This window comes from Cavia porcellus, unplaced genomic scaffold (assembly GCF_034190915.1).
Source record: "Cavia porcellus strain 051 isolate PalLab524CR breed Dunkin Hartley unplaced genomic scaffold, mCavPor4.1 scaffold_49, whole genome shotgun sequence".
Taxonomy (NCBI): Eukaryota; Metazoa; Chordata; class Mammalia; order Rodentia; family Caviidae; genus Cavia; species Cavia porcellus.
In genome coordinates this window covers 3,145,254-3,163,305 of record NW_026947532.1, presented here as the reverse complement: position 1 = coordinate 3,163,305, position 18,052 = coordinate 3,145,254, and the positions used below count along the sequence as shown (strand labels likewise).

General features: G+C 52.1%; 1 protein-coding gene across 7 annotated transcripts in view; it reads right to left on the bottom strand.

Moving 5' to 3' along the window:
- Ddx31 (DEAD-box helicase 31) overlaps nt 1-18,052 on the bottom strand; it is a 63,880-nt gene that overhangs the window by 9,679 nt on the left and 36,149 nt on the right. For all 7 annotated transcript variants that reach the window (XR_010045960.1, XR_010045962.1, XM_063244164.1 and 4 more), the window contains 3 exons: nt 15,599-15,680; nt 9,617-9,728; nt 3,230-3,395 (listed from right to left, as the gene is read on the bottom strand). Coding sequence is in view for 5 of the 7 variants with exons in the window: in XM_063244164.1 (XP_063100234.1) it covers nt 3,230-3,395; nt 9,617-9,728; nt 15,599-15,680 (360 nt within the window). In the remaining 2 variants the exon portion in view is untranslated. The remainder of the gene's footprint in view (nt 1-3,229; nt 3,396-9,616; nt 9,729-15,598; nt 15,681-18,052) is intronic.

Here is an 18,052-nt window from a genome sequence, read left to right as displayed (position 1 = left end):
CCCCAAACGCCAAGGCCCAAGGCACATTCCTATGTTCTGGACCACTCTGCACAGGCTGCGGGACAGGGACAGGGCCATGGCCCCACGCAGCACACCTGCTCACGTCCCTGGGTCTGCTGCCCGCATGAACACGACCATCCCAACAGACAGAGGCACATGACAGTTCCGTTCACATGCAAGCAGCCCCGGGTCCCCACACCTCCTGGAAAGACGGCAATTCTGGAGAATGTTCCTTTTGCTTCTCAAGAACTGCTGAGTCTACACAGCTTCAAAATAAGAACTGCATTTCACGGGAGGAAAACAGTGTTCCCGTGAAGGATGTTGCTGAGGGGCCATTCAATATTTTACTAACAGCACGACTCCCTGTGTACCGTGTGTGTAGGAGTCTGGGGAGGGGCGGCTTTGACAGGTTTGTGTGTAGGTGTCAGAAGAGGTTTTGTGGCTGTGACTGTATTTCCATGTGCAGGGGGAAGGCATTTACTGTTCCCTTTCTGAATGAGGGCTGCAAGAGTCAACAGAGACCTAGTGATTAAGATCTCATTTGGGGACGTTAAGTATTTATTTTCTTGTTCTGAGAAATGGCGGGTACAGGGATGAAGACAAGAGGAAAGATAAAATCCCCTGACACCACACAGAAATGCCGAGAAGTCAGAGGGGCTGAGCCTAGCCTAGCCTGCCCTGCCCTGCCCTGCCCAGGGCCCGCGCTCCAGCGGCTATCTGATGGCAGTGGGACCGGCTCTTTGCTCAGCCTGATGAACTGGGTCTGTAATTACTGTGGCGGGAAAACAGCCCAAGCTGGAAGTGAACAGTTCAGGGGATTAAGTGCTCCTGTTCTGCCCACCTGCACAGAACACAAAGAACCCGTTCTCTGCTTGACAGGCGGGTTTCTGGGAGGCGCTGCGGCTGGACAATGAGGGCCACGCACCACTCTGCACCTTGTGGGCTTGCTTAGAAAGCAGCAACTGGCATTTGCTTGGGCCTTGACTGAGGTGTGGACAATCTGTCAGGTTTTCTCTGCCGCTTGCTCTGACCACAATTATACGGTCCATGTGCAGATTAGCTGCGAAATCACTGCTCCTTCAGGAGTGACAAGACTCCCCAACACAGAAAGGTAGTGCTGTACCCTCCAGCCCGTCCGCATTAGAAAGGCAGGGGCGGGTGGCGTGGAGAGAAACGCCTTCAAAAGAAGGCCGTCATAACAGAAAAAGCAGCTCTAACTGAGTGGTGACATGGCAGGAACAGAGTGCGCCACTGTCACGGCAGAGTAATCCTGGGACACACTGCTGTCGCTCACCACCCGGCTCCTGCCGCGCCGGCCAGACATCAAAGGCTGCCCCACACCATCTTACATGCTCTTTATCGGCTAATCAGCCCATTCTTCCCTGGATAAAGCCCTGCAAATCCCCTGCTCACAGGGGGATAGTGGTCTTGGTGCCCATCTGCTATCCAGGGTCAGACGAGGCAGGAGGCAGGAGGCAGCGGTTGCTCTTTCCCTAGCGGCTTCTCAAGGTAAGGACAATGCCGGCTCCCCCGCCCAACTGCTTCCCGTGCCCGGCTCCCCAGGATCTGGGCAGGACTGTGCCTTCCTAGTCCGAAGATCTGTTAGCCGGCTTAACACTTGCTAATGAAATTGCAAGGCATACACTTAGATCATCTGCTAATAGTAGAATGTTGCAATTATTATTTGGGGAGCAGAATAAACAAAGCCCCCCAACCCTTCAGTGTCATCTGGCAGGCCACGCCCCCCTCCTGGAGAATCCTGGAGTTTTAGAAGTGGTGATGGGATGGGTGGGCAGACTTCCCATTACCAGGTCACCCCGGGCCCTGTGTTGTCAGCTTTGCTGCCTACTCTCCAGCGAGTGCAGGGACAGAGACACCAAATTCAAAGACAAGGACCCAACCTTGCTGTTCACATGTGCCTGCGAGTGGCCCAGAGGTACCTGCGTCTTCCTGGACCTGAGGAGGCAGGCACAGAAATCTCTGGTCTACAGCCCTGTGCCTCAAGCTGCCAGGAGAGCAGAGCTGGGCGCACCGGAGGGCAGCAGTGCGGCACAGCAGCGCGGGGCTTACATCTGCCTCACAGAACCACGGGACACTGCTCCCCATGAGGGCATGGCTTCAAGGGAAAAGATAGCCTGGTCAAGTTAGATGCTCCAGGGTCTTGATTTGACTGCTAGAAAGAAGTATTCGACTGGTTTTTAGCAGTCTGGCTAACTGTAGGGTCCACAGGTGGATTTGTGTGTGTCACCTAGTTTTGATTCTCAAAGTGGTCCAGTGGAGTAACTCTGTTTTGTTGTTGAGGAAACTGAGGTACTGAGACACAGAGAAAAGGTATGGTCCAAAACTCATAGCAGAAGGGAGCTGCAGAGAAGTGCAAATCCCTGACTCTAGGGCCGCTGTTCTGGAGGCCAGGGCCCTGACAAGGCTGGGGAGAGAACCAGCAGACACCGGGGAACCAGCAGCAAACCGTGCCTCAGGGCAAGATGGCCGGGCTGCTCTATCTAACACACAGCAGGACGGACAAGCCCCAGAGCACTTGAGGGCGCTATCTGGAAATGGAGGAGTACAAGAATGTGCCCTCAGACACTGTGTCACTGTGCCTCACAACTTCACCCCACGGTTCCCGACAGACCGACCACCTGTGGGCCTCCACAGCTCTAGCCGTAGAAAGGAAAGAAACACTGGTATAATGGAAGTTCGCTGAGCAGATGTCTCAACACATAAGGCTGGACCTGAGTAGGCCTTCAGCCCACAGACCCTCCTGGACAGCTGTGAACACATACTCACCTAGTAACCACTCAGCACCATGGAGTGGCAGGCAGTGCACAGCCCAGTGCCACCCCAAGGCCAGCATGCTAGGGATCGGGGCATCAGCAGCTCCTGAGCTCCAGGCTGCCATGTCCCCAGGTCCGGGCCCGTTACCAGGACCAGTGGTGTGGATGCAGCAAGCTCCCGAGTCACTCCCTGAGGCAGGGCTACTCTTCTTTCCCAATGGGTCTGACCACTCACTGAGCCCCTCTATATTTGGGCCCAGCAGGAGAGAGCAAGTATTTTTCCTCTAGTTCCAAAAGCTTACTGGACTGAGACAGGCAGAATAGGGATGACTTATCACAAACCGTAAGTGGAAGAGGTGACTCTGTGCACGTCACCCACACCCCCACACGCAGCTCATTTCCACAGAACTCTCTACGTCTGCCTGCCTTCCGGCCATTGCCTCCGATCACCTCACCTCTTCAGGGCTGCTTTCCTCCTCCTGGCCGGGATGCCGAGGTTCCTAGGAGCATCTCTCAGCCCGAAGCTCTTCGCCACGTGGCCAAGGTGGAGGGACCGCACGTGGAAGATGTGCTTCAGCTCCCGGGGGTAGGCCGCGTAGGCTCCGATGAAGGACTGCAGGGCTGGAAGAAAAGCAGAGACGGACGCTGTCAGGACGCGGCCTTGACTTCCAGGGCCGCCGCACCAAGCTCCAGCTCCAGCCTTTTTCTTTTTGAGTACCGGGGATCAAACTCAGGACCTTGCATTTGCCAGGCAGGCACTTGTGCCACTGAGCTAAACGCCAGGTCCTCGGCCCTTTTCATTTTGACTTTACAGAGTCTTACTACATGGCCAAGGCCAGGCCTGGACTTGTGGCCCTCTCGACTCAGTCTCCGGAGGGCTGGGGCTGCAGGTGTGTGTCACCACGTCCAACTTCCCTGTACTGCATCTTGCCAGGTGAAAATATAACCAGCACAGATCTACAATATAAATAACACAGATCTACACTTCTGTATACTTCTACAATTTCTAAACAATCACCACTCGAATAAACCCAATACAGTTTGATTTTACTGCAGAGCTCGTCTGAGTCCAGGCCTGGGTCCAGTCTGCTTTCTTCGTCATGGTCTCAGAGCCTAGCATAGTACGGGCAGGTGACAAGTATTCGTGGCATCCATGAATGAAGTGAGAATGAGTAGAGAAATTAGGACAATTCATACAGGCCTTTCTTTCTTATGAACACGAAGAAATTGTTAAGACAATTACATTAAGGAAACACATTTCCTCATTAAACAGTCAGTTCTAGGGTCCATAATTCACAGTGTTCCAAAAGCTTCATTATTCTGTAAGCAAATGACCTCATTGGGACTACAAAGCCTCCTCTACCACAGCCCTGCCTCAGTCCCTGTCCAGCCCATCGCCGAGACCAGGCGTTACTGTCCTTCAGGGATTTTACAGCCAAGTTCGTCCTGAGGACATCTATGGGCTGGGGATCTGGCTCAGTGGCAGAGCTCTTCCCTTGCATACACGGGGACCTGTGTTCGATCCCCAGCAACACACACACACACACACACACACACACACACACACACACACACGATAAAGATATCTATAGCTGAGCATTATATAGTGCTGCTTCCAACTCATGTGAAGACTGGATAAAAAAAGGAACTGGCAGATGAATTTTTAAAAGGAGAAAGAATATTTACTAATTACTGAAACAGTCCAGGAAGTGGTTCCTTCTTGAAGGTCTGCTGTCAGTTCACCAAACATTCCACTGGGCAAAGCTGCAGCCCCATTTTAACTTAGGACAAGGGATTCATTCTCTAGATCCCAGTGCTGGCTGGAGAGAAGCCAGACCTGAGTCCTGGGATGGAGCTCTGGCTCTACCTTACGTACCCTGCTGGCCGATCCTTGAATGGCCTGTGACAATGGCAACCCAGCGCCCACCGGCTTCTCACACTAGCAGGGAATGGGGTGTGAAACAAGCACTCTGCACCATCCCTGCTTGCATGACTTCCAAGGCCTGCTCCTGTGCCAGGCTGGCCAGCACCCAGGCCCGCACTGCTGGGACAGGCACCAGCTAGCAGCCTCCCACACCTTGCTTGTTGAGCCACTGGACTGGCAAGTTTGCCCACAGCTTAGATGTAATATCCCAGCAGCACCTGGAGATCGGCGTTTATGAACAGTAATAAAAAGTGTCATTTTAGCAGATCAGCTCCTGGAAGGATCCTGGGAATCCATCAAAGCTCTATTTACTGAGCAAAGTGAACTCCTTTTCCCAATCGATGAGAAATAATAACCACAGCAACTCCTCTGTACCCCTCTCTAAGTCTGTGCTTACACCCCTTTTTAATAACAAGGGACTAGGTTTTTCAGAGAGAATCTTTAGCACTGCAAATGGCCTGCACTGTCTGGAGGGGTCTGTCCCTGGGTTCAGGTCCCACATGGCCGGCAGTGGAGATCGGGGCCTCGCTTTCTTTCGCCAACCCTAAGCCTAGTCTAAACCAAGAGACCCGATTAAGCCAAGCCAAGTCTGTGCTCTGCGCTGTGGTGTCCCCCACACCCGGCCCAGCTCTCCTCATCTCCCACTGCTCCTCTGTGGAGGCTTCTGTCTTGCTCAACTTCCCATTGCCTGTCCATGCCAGTCCTGGAGGTGAGCACAGAGGCGTCAGTCCCAGGAGACATAGGTGCCCAAGGAGCACTTTGCGGGGATAATGAGTCTGCCAAGCACTGGCAGGAAGTGTTTCCTCCCCAGACAACTGGCCAGGCAGCGTATCATGCTGCATATTTTACTAAACCTCCTTATCCTCCAGGTTCTCGTCTCACTGGGGACAGTGACAGTTGGTTGTCCTTGCAGACTTGCATGGACTCTCATATTTGGCTAATTCGAGAAGCAGGAATTTCTGGTGCTGCAGGGGCAAGAAGTGGCAGTGTCAGAAATGTGCAGGAGGAACAGGGCTGTGGGACCAACAGACCGGGAAGCAGAGAAGTACTGAGCAGAGACGCGTACTCAGTGATGGATGAAGCACCCAATGACACACCACAGACTCTCTAGCTGTGAATTCCCATTTCTAGCCTACTACTTCAGGTATAGAAAATTAGGGGAACTCTACTTAAAATATCCTAGGTGGACCTTTGTCCTTTTTCATTCCTGGTCATCTGAGTCAGGAAGGGGTATCCTATGGATGGCTCCTAAGAAGGCAGACAGGAACAGTACTCAGCCCGGAAGGTGCAGACACCGCGTCCTCCTCCCAAGCCCAAGTCCAAGCCCAAGCCAGGGCACTTGCCTCTCCCACCTGACACCAACAGCAACTGCACCAGTAGTGCAGGGAAGGAGGTGGCTGCCTTCAGGGAGGCCTGAAGATGGAGAGGACTAAGCCATGGGGCAGGGCTACGGGCAGCAAAGGACTAGGTCTTCCCAAGCTTTTTCCAGGAGTCTGGAATTCAAACTTACAGTACTGCTATGTTTACAACCCAAATTCCCAGCTGAAAGATGCCAGAAATGGGAGAAAAAAGGGGCTAACTACTTCTGAAAACTGACAACAATTAAATGCTGGTTATTAACAATGACTGGGTCAGAAAATGCGAAAGGAAAATAAATGCATAGTTGGCCCATTTTCCAACTAGTTTTCTGCCATAAAGGCAAAAGGCAGCTGCTTTGTTAATTATTCATGAGCTGGGTTCTGAAATGGCATAAAAGGGAAGCGAGTTGGTTGTGGGGAATTTGCATATGCAGATTAGAGCCCAAAACCTGCACGCTGCGTACAGGGTGCAGAGGCTGTCCCTGCACTGTGAATCTGGCTCCTTAGGGTGGCAGGTGGGCACATTTCTTCAAATCTACACGACCCACAGGCCTAGGTAACAGGAGAGGAAACCAGTGAGGAGCTCTGTGTGTGAAGTGGGGTGACCCAGACCTACCGCAGCAGGGTTTGCTCCTGTCGCTATCAGTCTGGTATGGAAATCGATCAACAAAGAAGGAACAATGTAGACATGTTTGTTAATGGCTCCTGGACATCAGGAGCAGACCTGCTTCCCCGTACCCTTTCAGCAAAAAAGAGACTCCGCTTGTTTCTCAAGCAAATTCAGCAGTAAATGTGGAGATCAGCAAAAGCCCCAGCCACATTCTAAGGAGTATTTCCTGTGACTTGGCTCAGAAGGCTGTGACACCTAGAAACAACAGTGTGTCGCCAAAACACCCGAAACACCACTGACTGACATCCAAACTGAAGAGGGAGGGCTTGATTTCTTGGCACTGGAGCTCTTTTCTGGCGTTGGTGGTACCAGAGACTGAACCCGGGCCTCCACACGGAGACTTTTCTCCTTCTTTCCCTTTTTTTAAAACTCTGAGGTAAGGTCTCGCTAGGTCACTAAGCTGCCCAGGCTGTGACCTGTGACCTTCCTGTCTCGGCCTCCCAGAGCATGGGGTTACAGACATGTGCCGCCATGCCCGGCTTGGTAACTTTGTTTTGATCTTTGCCTAACTTGCATTGAAGGTCAAGCCTCTGTAAAGTCACAGTGTGACCAACATTTCACTCCTGGAGACATTTCAGTCCTTCTCTAGAGGCAAGGTCTTGGAAAACCTTTAGGAATTGCTTAGTTCACATCCGAGAAACGCTAAGAGAGGACATTATTAAAGACTAGAAGGATATACACAAATTATGTATTGGTAGTAATTACTGGGACTTTGACCTTTTGCCTTCTGCAGCGGTGACTGAGTCTTACAACAACCAAACACTGCTTCTATCAAGGGCTAACAGGACAATATACCTGAGGGACCTGCTGCTTTTTGGCAGCACTGTGAACCAAATCAAACCCAATGTTGCTCAGGCTGGGCAAGCGCTCTACTGCTGGGCCATGGGGCTGGCCCTGCCACCCGCTCATATTTCTCAACCTTGCACAGCAGGCGCACGGCCCCAGGATGTGGCACCTGCCCCCGGGTCTGTCCTCACACAGCAGCCAGGACACATTGTGTATGTCACACCTCACGGCTCGAAGCCCTGCGAAGGCTCCTGCCTACTAGGGCATACTCTGAACTCAGCAGCCTCTCAGCCCCGAGCCTGTCCACACTGCCTGTCCTCCTGCCTGGAAGACACGGAGCTCACCCATGGCAGGCTGTGGTCCCGTGTCACCATCACAGTGGGGCTCACGCTGACACAGCTCAGCACCACTTCCTGTCCTCAGCCCCCTCCACTCGTCACAGTTCTTCTGCCTCTAAGAAACTCACTTGCGCATCTATACTGAGTGTGCTCACTGCGGCTCCCAGGCAGGGGAGGGTGCCTCCCCGTCTGGAGTACCCTGCACAGGCTGCTTGGTGACTACTGCCGACAGAGTGGCTGATAACGCTACTTCTGAGAAAAGGCAAGGGTGACGCACAGTCCCACCTCTGGCTAAGCATCCTGGCCTTCTTCCTGAGAGAGCAGGTAACTACACAGAATGGACTGCAGCCCTGGACAGAGCACTACTCCCCATCCATCCAACATGAATTGTTAGGCTCACGCCTGTGGTGGATTAAGAACACCACCTGAGCGGAATCAACAGGCTGCTGAGAGTGGATGGCCCACCTGAGGACTGCTGCCAGCACAAAAAAAGTGGAGAGGAAAAAGATAGCATTGGGTTCTCCTAAGCAGTGGCGGTGTCTGGTGCTGTTGGATCTCCTGTCGCCACGGGTTCTCCTGGAGGAGTCTGTCGAGCTCCTTCCTGATATGAACTTGGCTTTTCTCATCATCAGAGGAGCTCAGGGCCCCATTGCTGAGAGTGGCTGAGGCTCACTTTGGGGAGCTCTGGCCCTTACATTCAGCATTGCTTCCTGGCCCCGGAGGGGTAGATGTGAGCTGTTCAGTCTCCAGGAGACCCTGGTCATGCTGGCTTCCTGATAACAATCTGGCTGTTCTCACTGCTGGAGGAGCTTGGGATTTCAATGTCACTAGGGATGGCTATTGTTTAGCCCTAGTCTTTGAGCATTGCTTCCTGGCTCCAGTGCAGAACCCTCAACCTGCTGGCATAGCTCCTTCACCCTGCTGGCACATACTTTCTAAGCTTCCACTGCTAACCTTTGGGCCTTCCCAGCACAGCTCCATGAAACCAACTTGCTTGAAAATCACTGCCATGGGCTCTAACTCTTCAGCTGGACTCATGCAGGACATTGCTGTGGGATCCAGGCCCTCAGCTGGATTTTCTAGGTCTTTAGTGTTGTGGACAGATTTCCTGCACTTTCTTTGTATTTGACTCTGTGGGTGACCATTATAAATAATACTATTCATCACATGTCCTGCATTGTCTTTGTTCTCCTTGCAAATCCCTGACTACAACAAAGCCTAATGTATGGATCCCAGGGCCAGTTTACCCTAAAGTGTCTGAATACTGAGTCGATACCTAACTGTTCTACAAATTTCTCAGAAATTGGGTTCAGGGTCAGTGGCCCTTCCTCAACATGACCTTCATTTTCTTTTGTTTCTTCATTCAGGAACTGCTTAGGTGTAACACTTTCAGCCCTTTCCTTCATCTCTAATTTGCATTTCTGCAACTACTTCTACTGACCTGCCATGTCTCTTCTACCTGGCATTCTAAGACAGAAACACAGATCTCCCAGATTCAAGCTGTGGGTCAGAGCTCTATCCTGATGTAAGCCAAGATAAAGCCTCATTTGTGCACACGAAGGGAAAGGATGAAATTAACATTTAATATCACTTTAAAGCCCGCCACGTCTGCTTGCAAACTCTGCAGAATTACAGAGATCGAAGGCTTTTGCTGGCGGGCAGAGACCTCTGAATGGCCCCTTGGTGGGTGCGGGTGTGAGGTGTGAGCTGAGGGCAGGGACGCACGCTGCCAGGCACTCTGTCCGTCACCTGAGGAGCCCACTGACCTTGCTTGGCCGCGGAGGCTGTCCTCTCAGTGGAGTGCACGTAATCTTCAAACAGTGTCTGTAAGACCGTGGCGCGCTCTCGGATTTCCTGGGGGCCGACAGCGTGGGATTTCTGGGAGGGTGACGGAAGGATTAAAGGAGAGACAGAGTCGAAGTCAGGAATAATGAAGCAGTTTATAATAGATTTAATAACAGTAAAATCACACAGTAACCACCTAGGGGCCAACGAGGGTAATCCTTTCAATATTACTAGGGAAAGAAGGGAGCTATAAAGATGTTAAAGTCAAGCAAAGACGGCATGGCTTGTGAGACAGCAGGCTGGGCCTGTTTACCTACTCTTCTTCCTGACCTCTCATCACATGTTCAAAATGAAAGACCACTGGAAACCTCCGGCATTTAGACCACTGAGCTGTTTTTAAAACATCTGTATCTCCCACAAACTTCCTCTCTGTTCCTTTCCATTCATCAGTGGGAAAGGACAATTGTTCTTCAAGAGCAGCCCAGTGTCCAGAGCATCGAAGAGCTCTTGGCGCCTTAGAGATTTCAGAGCGCGCCCCAGCCCCTCCGGAGGCTGACCGGCACTGTGCTGGGCTCGCGCTTCCAGCCGTAACCTGTGTGCAGAGACTGTGCACAGACTGCCTGCACTACGTGGTGAGAAAGCCCCTGCAGATGGCAAATGCTAACGGCACATCAATTATTTTCTTTTTGCCTTTTCATGGCCCCCAGAAAAGATCTCCCCAACGTAGTGATTTGTGTTTCCTGTATCTTAAAACAAACACGCGCATTTTCTATACGCAATCTGGAAGAACATGATCTCCACTCAACAGGGCACACAATGCTAGCGAAGCAAACGGTACCACTCGGCCTCCACTTCAGCCTGCCCACCTAGCCCGGCCTGGCTACCGGGGTCCACTGGGGGATCCAGGCCATGCTGTTCGACTCAGAGGACAGGGTGTGAGCACTGGTGTCTGACCCAACTGGATGCCTGTCTCATTCACTTGTAAGGCTGGAGAGCAAGAACGCAGGGCAGAGGAGAAAGCGCGCCACCCTTTGGGTCACCGTCCTCTCTGAGTTAACAGACTTAACAGCCTGAACATGCTCCTTGTGTCCTCAAATCAACCCTGCTGTTTGGCTGATGCCAGCTGCACTGACTTCACGGTACACAGTCCCCCAAGGGTTCTGTGTGCTCAAATGTCAGGAGCAAAGTCACTCAGGAGCTGTGCTACCAAAGTGGACGTTTGCCGTTGTCATGGGCAGCAAGAAGGCTTCTCACTCTCTTTCCTGACGTGAGACGCAAACCTTCTCACTGCCCTCTTTCCGTGCAGCCATCTCAGCAGCACAACTGTCACCCTGCCTGTGCTTTTTTTTAATATGAATGTGAAATTAGTGAGGATGCCCTTTCCCCTGGCGGACAGAATCCTCTGTTATTAAAAAGTAAAGCACTTTAATAATGAAAACTTTTTCCTCTTTTTCCTGTGTTTTAACTGTTTAAAATTAATGAGAAGGGCAGAATGGTTGTCAAAGCGATATTGAAAGCCGGGCAGCCAGGACCGAATAAGCACAAAAATCCCTCTAGAGTGTTAAATAAACAGAGCTGCAGCCCTCTCCAATCCCTCTGTTGGTTATTGTATACATTCTGTAACAGCTCTCAGAATAGATCTGAGAGCTGGGGAGGCAGTGAGGTTTCAGAATTCCAATAAAGGCCTCAAATTAAAGACAGCCTGGTGCGAATTCCAGGAGAAAATTAAAGAGACCTCAAGCTTAAGTGACAGGTGACTTGCTTCTGTGTCACAACTGTCAGGGGATTTAGTGATAATATGGCAAGATATTACAAAGGGCTTTTCTCATTCCCCCCTTTAGGTTTCACAATGAGGCATCTTTTTTTCCCAACCCCCTCCCCAAAAAACCTGCCCTGCTTACAATACCAGTCTACATACAAGGAAAGTATTAGGAGAAAGTGATAGAACCAGATTCCCAGGTCTGAAATGACGAGGTCAGTTTTAGTAAAATATAAGAAAAAGTTAATGACAGGAAACCAAGCACAGTGAAGAGCACCCCGCCTGTATTTTAGGACTCCTGGTGAGAGTGAAGTGGGTCTCTCCCGTTTCCGGGGGAGGGCGTATAAATTTAAAGTGGAGACCAGCGGGCAGAGCTCAGCAATGCCGCAGCCTGATAGGGAAGAGCGCCGTAATGAGAGCGGTCACAGCCCCGCAGGCCAGAGCGCCCGGCAGCTGCCTTTCCCGCTTCACAGACGCAGGCTCACCACTGGTTAATAAGCTAACCCGAGACTAGTAGACATGGGTAGCTGAGAAAACCATACTTCCACCGGCCCCCCGTACTGGGTGCACCTCTGCCTCTAACACCCCACTGATCTCGGAGAGAACACACCATCAGAACGCCTGAGCTGGGGCTCTGATCTGATTTTAACACCTCCCAATGCTGGTGACAGTTTCTTTGTTCGGATGAGTTCACAGGCGCATCTCATGGGACGGAAAAACTTGCAGGAAAAAACATGCTGGGCGTGTGTACCCTGTGATGACGGAAGCCTCAAACCCATTGAGAAGCAACAGGTGTGCCCGAGACAGGCATGCCGGGGCGTCTCAGCTGAGGAAGTGCTGGTGGTGCCAGTGGTTGTGAAGTGTGCGTGCGTGTGTATATGAATGTGTGCATGTGTGCACAGGTGCCCTGATATCACCAACTTCTAAGACTTTTTTAACTGAACGGAAGGGTTTGTTTAATAACTTTCCTGCCATGCCGAGCTTTACCCTATGGTCCTCAGAACCTTCTGAGCGCCTGCCTCGCAGTCAAGTTGAAAGATCAGATTTATTCTCTTTGTAGGTGGGGGAGCGTGCACCCAGACACAACTATATATATTTCATACACCTAAATATGAAATATACATTTTACAGGTGCTTCACTCACTCCCTTTCTGTTCACAGAAGCCCCAAATCGTGTGTGCCAAAGGGACATTTACCACAGTCTTCAGTCCAGCTGGGTGAGGAAGAGGGCACTAAACGAGGCCTGGGCTTCCTGGGCCAAACTCCGCCATGGAGCCGGCATTCAGGGCCCGGCCTTGGACATGAGCAGGCCAATCAGGGCAGGGCATGCTTCTCGCCCAAAACGGCATCCCAGGGTGGACCCAGGCTCTTTCCTCTGCTACAGATTCTACACACCCAGCACTCTGGGGGTAGTGCCCACGCGATCAGTAACATAGTCCAGCTGTTTTTTTCCTCTGAATGGAAGTTAAATTTGATCCTACAAGCCTGGTCTTTATCAGCACGATAGCAAGAACCTAGGAGGACTCATTTCCCTTTCTGGTTCCCTTTATGTGCTGTCTGTGAAAGCCCACGCTAGCTGAGCACTTACTTCCCTTTCAAAGACAAGACCACCGAATCTGCACAGTACCAAACCACACGCTTCCTCCTGCCCCCAGAGCGGTTGCCCTGGCCGAGGCACGAGAGCACAAGATGGTCTCTGGCTGCAGGTGGCACAAGGCAGGGCCTGTCCTGCGCTTTCCAGGCAAGCCCAGTGGCCATCTGCTCTGTCCGGCACCCCCGTTCTCACCTTCCAGGTAAGAGCAAGGAGGCGAGCTGGCCCCAGAGCTCCCAGCAGGTCTGCTGACTCCAGCCCGGCCCCTGGAGGCTCAGGAGGTTCTGACGCTGGCCTCCATCCAGGGAAAGGGCTTAAGAGAAGAACCGCTGCTGCAAGGCCACAGGAGGGCAGATGCTCCGAGCACTGACATGGCCGTTTTCTGCTGAAAGGGCAGCGGGAAATGCAGCTGCTCTGCCTCCCTTGAGGACCTGTCCTTTCAGGACGGGTACAATGACCACCTCCCTGGAGAGAGGTCTGTGCTGGGGATAAAGACTGAAACGAAAGCTGGTCCCAGAAACAGTGTACGCAAGACCTAGTCGGATCCAACTTTCACTGTCCCATTTTGTAATTTCCCTACGGGCTCCTATTGCGGGACAGCAAGCGGATGCTAAGGTTCTACCTATTAAGATACAGTAGAGAACGGCACTGGGTCCTGTGACCCTGAGTCTGGGCTTTGATTACACATCTGCCACAAACTCGTGACGACAATGACACTAACAGCAGCACAGATCACTTGGTGCTGTGCGTTACACTGCACTGGGGCTCCAGGACCATTTTCCAAACAGCTCTTGCGTCTCCCAGGAGAGTGCCATCACCACCTCAGTTTAACCACAGCTTAGGAGGAAGGCCCAGGACATGCCCAAAGGCTCGGAGCTAGTGGCAGATGAGGAGTCTGACCTTAGGCCCTGCCCCAAGCTCACCGCTAGCCCCACGGGGCCGGAGGGGAGCCATAATGAAGTATCGTACGGACATTCAAACACACAACACCCTAAACAAGAATCTGTCACAGTCCCAGAAAGACAGAAGTGGCCAAGACCAATGATCATCCATTTGGTGACCACTCAATTCTCTTGGACAGTACAAAGACTGGGGTGGCTGGATCTTGTATGTGAAAGGGCATGTGAATAATGTGGTTGACTCTTTTCTGGTGGTTTTGTAGTACTAGGGACAGAACCAGGGGCTTGTGCACACTGGGCAAACAGTTTACTGGCTGCAACTCAGCCCTTTTCCACTCTGAGACAAGAGCTCACCAAGCTGTCCAGGCTGGCCTCAAACTTGAGATCCTCCTGTTTCGGCCTCCAGAGTAGCTGGGGTTACAGGTACACACACTACCACACCCAGGTTCAGCCGAGTCTTTTATAGTTTTTTGTAGATTGTCGTTGTGGTATCACTTAGTGGCCCAATCTTACTTCCATAAAAATGTTAACAACTTAATTTAAAAAGCAATTTAGGACTGGACCACAGCTCAGTGACTTAGTACTTGCCCAGGTGAGTGACAGATGCCCTGGGTTCAATGCCCAGCACAGAGGAAAAAGCAATTCAGTCTCAGATCCTCGGCTGAGTTAACTGCAACAGAGGCATGTAGGGGTAGAGTGAAGGGCACAGGCGGCCCCAGAAGGACGGGTTTGGGAATACTCCTCTGCCTGGCTCAGCTGCCTCACCGCACAGGGCAGCATGGTATGGCTGGGACTCAGCGGGACAGTGTGTGTAGACAGCTCAGCACATTCCTGGTGCACTGGAGAGAAGTGTCAGGACTGCTTCCTTGACTGGACACACTCCCTCACCTACGCCAGAAGACCGGAATTTAAGGCAAGGTCAGTTGAATCCAGTCCCTGCTTCAGGAAGAACACTGATCCAAATAAAGGCACACGCTGAAGCTTAAAAGAAATGCCTAAGCTTGGTCTGTCTGGCTCCGATTTCCAACTCTACCTCAGGCACAGAAAACAAAGTCCAACATCCACGCGATTAGTATTTGATAGACAAAATTACACACCACAGTACTGCCCTGTGCACAGGGGTGTTATACTTGGGAGTGTGGGCTGCAGTGCCGGGAGACGACGGTGGGCAGAAGTGAGGCCTAGGCGGGCAGTGGCGGAAGGTACTGGGGCCATGGCTCACGATCTCCACTGGGAACCGAGTGGGTAACAGCCTCCCTTCTTACCTGTCCTGACGCCAGGCTTCCTGGGCGGACAGCATGTGTGCTGGGAGAGTGGCGAACTAAGTGTCTTGCAAGGAGCACAGAGACGTTTCCCTGTGCCGCTTCGGACAGCCAAGGGCAGGCGGGCAGGCAGGCAGCAGCATTGCAGCTGACCTGGGGAGCCCCCAGGGCTGTGCGCTCTCACCTAGACCCCTGCCTGGGGAGGCTGCTATGGTTCTGCCGACTCCCAGAATGGAGCCAAGCCCATGTACTGGACAAGACCAACAGATACATCACAAGGTGAGGCCACGCAAAGCAGAGACACACCCAGCGTCTGCCTCATCTAACACTCACGGTCCTTAGACTCAGCACTTTGCTTGATACAACTAACTCACCCAGGTACCAAATCCTACCATCCTAGAGCACGAAAAACAAGACAGGGTTGTTAGCAACAAGCAGAATAAAAAACTTACCTGGCTTTCCCTTCGCCTCGCTTTAAAACAATCATCCTGTGTCAGAACGGACAAAATATCTTCCATCTTAATCTCGGAAACGCTGTAAAAGGAAGGCGAGTCAAAATAAAACTCACATTGGATGCGTAAGTCTGGCCCATTATCAAGCTACTTAAGACATACAAGGGCTCGCTGTATTTCAGGGACAGATCAGGTAATAGTCCCAGCAGTTTCCTCCCCTGATACATTTAGAATAGGTTAGGTTTAGATTTTTCCTCATAGGGATGACGTCTTTCTTCCCATCCCTTCCCTTCCCTTCCCTCCCTCACCTCCTTCCTTGGGGTGCTGGGGATTGAATTCAGAGCATTTGTGCTCAGCTACATCTCTAGCCCCTTTTTATTTTGAGGCATGGCCTCCGTAGGTTGCCCAGGATGGGCTTGACTGCAATCCTCCTGCCTCAGCCTCCCATGGACTATAGGCATGTGCCACAACACCCAGCATGTCATTACTTCTCAACAAATCTTGAGTCCAAGACAAGTAGGACTTACTCCAGAGGGACCAGCTACCTTGACGTGAGTGATGCTAAATGTTCCAGATAGTCTGTTGAGCTTTACTCCAAAGGTGGCCAAAGCCCCTGAGCTACCATGGCAGACACCTCACAGTGAAGTGACCTAACCCCTGTCCACAGCACCTCTGGCCTTTTTTCCTACCCTGGAAAATCTTCACTGGTCTTTTCTCCTGGTGGTTTAGGGGCAGGGACCACAAGGTCGCCAATGAATCTGGAGCTATGTGCACACCTCGGAAGTCCTCACGAGCTGAAGCCAGAAGGCGCCAAAACAAAAGCGTAGGCCCTGCCTGCTGGGGAGTCTGGTACACAAACACTGCAGTAATGATCGTGAGGCCACAGCAGGGACAGACAGACACAGACCAGGAAGAGTGAGCCGGCAGGAAACGTGAGCAGAAGCAATACTTCCAGGAGAAAGCCAGGGAGGAGGCAGGGAGGAAAGCAGATCATAAAAAGACAAATGATTTTGTTGCACTTTTTTTCTTTGAAAATATACCAGCAAACTAAAACACGAGAGGCACCCTCTTCTGTGGGAGAAGAAGACGATTCTCTCCCTCTCCCCAAAGGTTACTGCAACAAGGCTGGGAATGATAACGCCACATCTGCCGGCCACTCACCTGTGTGTGCCAGCTCCCGGCCACCCGCCCCCACCTCCCAGCCCCTTGGCTGGGGCAGTGGAAAGGCCACCACAGCAGAGGGGCCTGCGGCCAGGCCATGGGACTGTCCTCAGGCAGAGAGCATTGTGCGTGCCAGGGTCCCGGGAACAGACAGGGAGAACACGGCCTGTCCTACCCTTACTCTGTCTTGTAAGCTTCTGTTCATCGCCTTCCTCTCAGAAAAGAATAAAGGAGTGGGGAAACGCATGGAAAAGAAACAGAGGCCTTGGAGAGAAATCCTGACACAGAGAGACCAGAAGAGTAACAGCCAGGGACACAAAGCACTAAGGAGGCCACCGAAGGGCGCAGAGTCGTGCACACACGCACACCTACGGCCTGGCACTCGGCGTGTCCCTCCCCCAGCACCGGGGCCATGCGCCGGCAGGGCAGCAGCCCAGCGGACTGCAGTGATGCACAGCCTGTGGGCCTCTTTCCTGTTTCTAAGGAACAGAACACGTCTGCTCCGGATCACCAGATCTAAACCAACTCGCCTCCTAGGAAAAGCCAGCAAACTACATGCAGGGTATTGTCTCACGCCTACCCTAAGGAACGCGTGTTCCCATGAGGCACTTACAGGCACTGTACCAATGGTGACTTTTATTTTATTTTTTGTCTTTTTCCTTTTTATTGGTACCGGGGACTGAACTCACGACCACCTGGAAGGCAGGCGCTTATGCTGCTGAGCTAAATCCCCAGCCCCCCAAGGGTGACTTTTAAAGGGGACTGAAAAAGTGAAACAGCTAACAAATGTAAAGAAGTCAAAAGGACACTGGAACCCAGTTTCGGGTCCCCTCCGCCTGCCTGAGGTGGCAGCGGCCCCGCACGCCTGACTCTTGCCTGTTGGCTAAACTGAGCTGTGGGAGTCCCACAGCAACTACACACGAAGCCAGGCGCTTCGTGCCCTCGCTGCTGAGAGCCTCTGCCTGCCTTTCCAGATCTTCCCTGCAATCCATCAGGAAGCGGCACCCTGCTGCCTGGGTCTTGCATCCTCAGGCACAAACACACACCTCTTCCCCTTGTTTCCTCCTCTTAATATTCAAGAGGTACCACTCGATTCCACAAGGGTTCTGGTCTGCTTTCCCTGCAGTCCGCAGCTAGTTCTCCTCTGGATTCCATCACTGCACCACTGCCCATGGTGATGGCCCACGTCATAGCCTTTGCTCAATCTGAAATCAGCGAGTGCAATGCAGGCTGTGCCTTCAGCAACCTGGACTGTGGTGTCCATCTCGGCTGATTCCATCTGCCTGGTGGCAG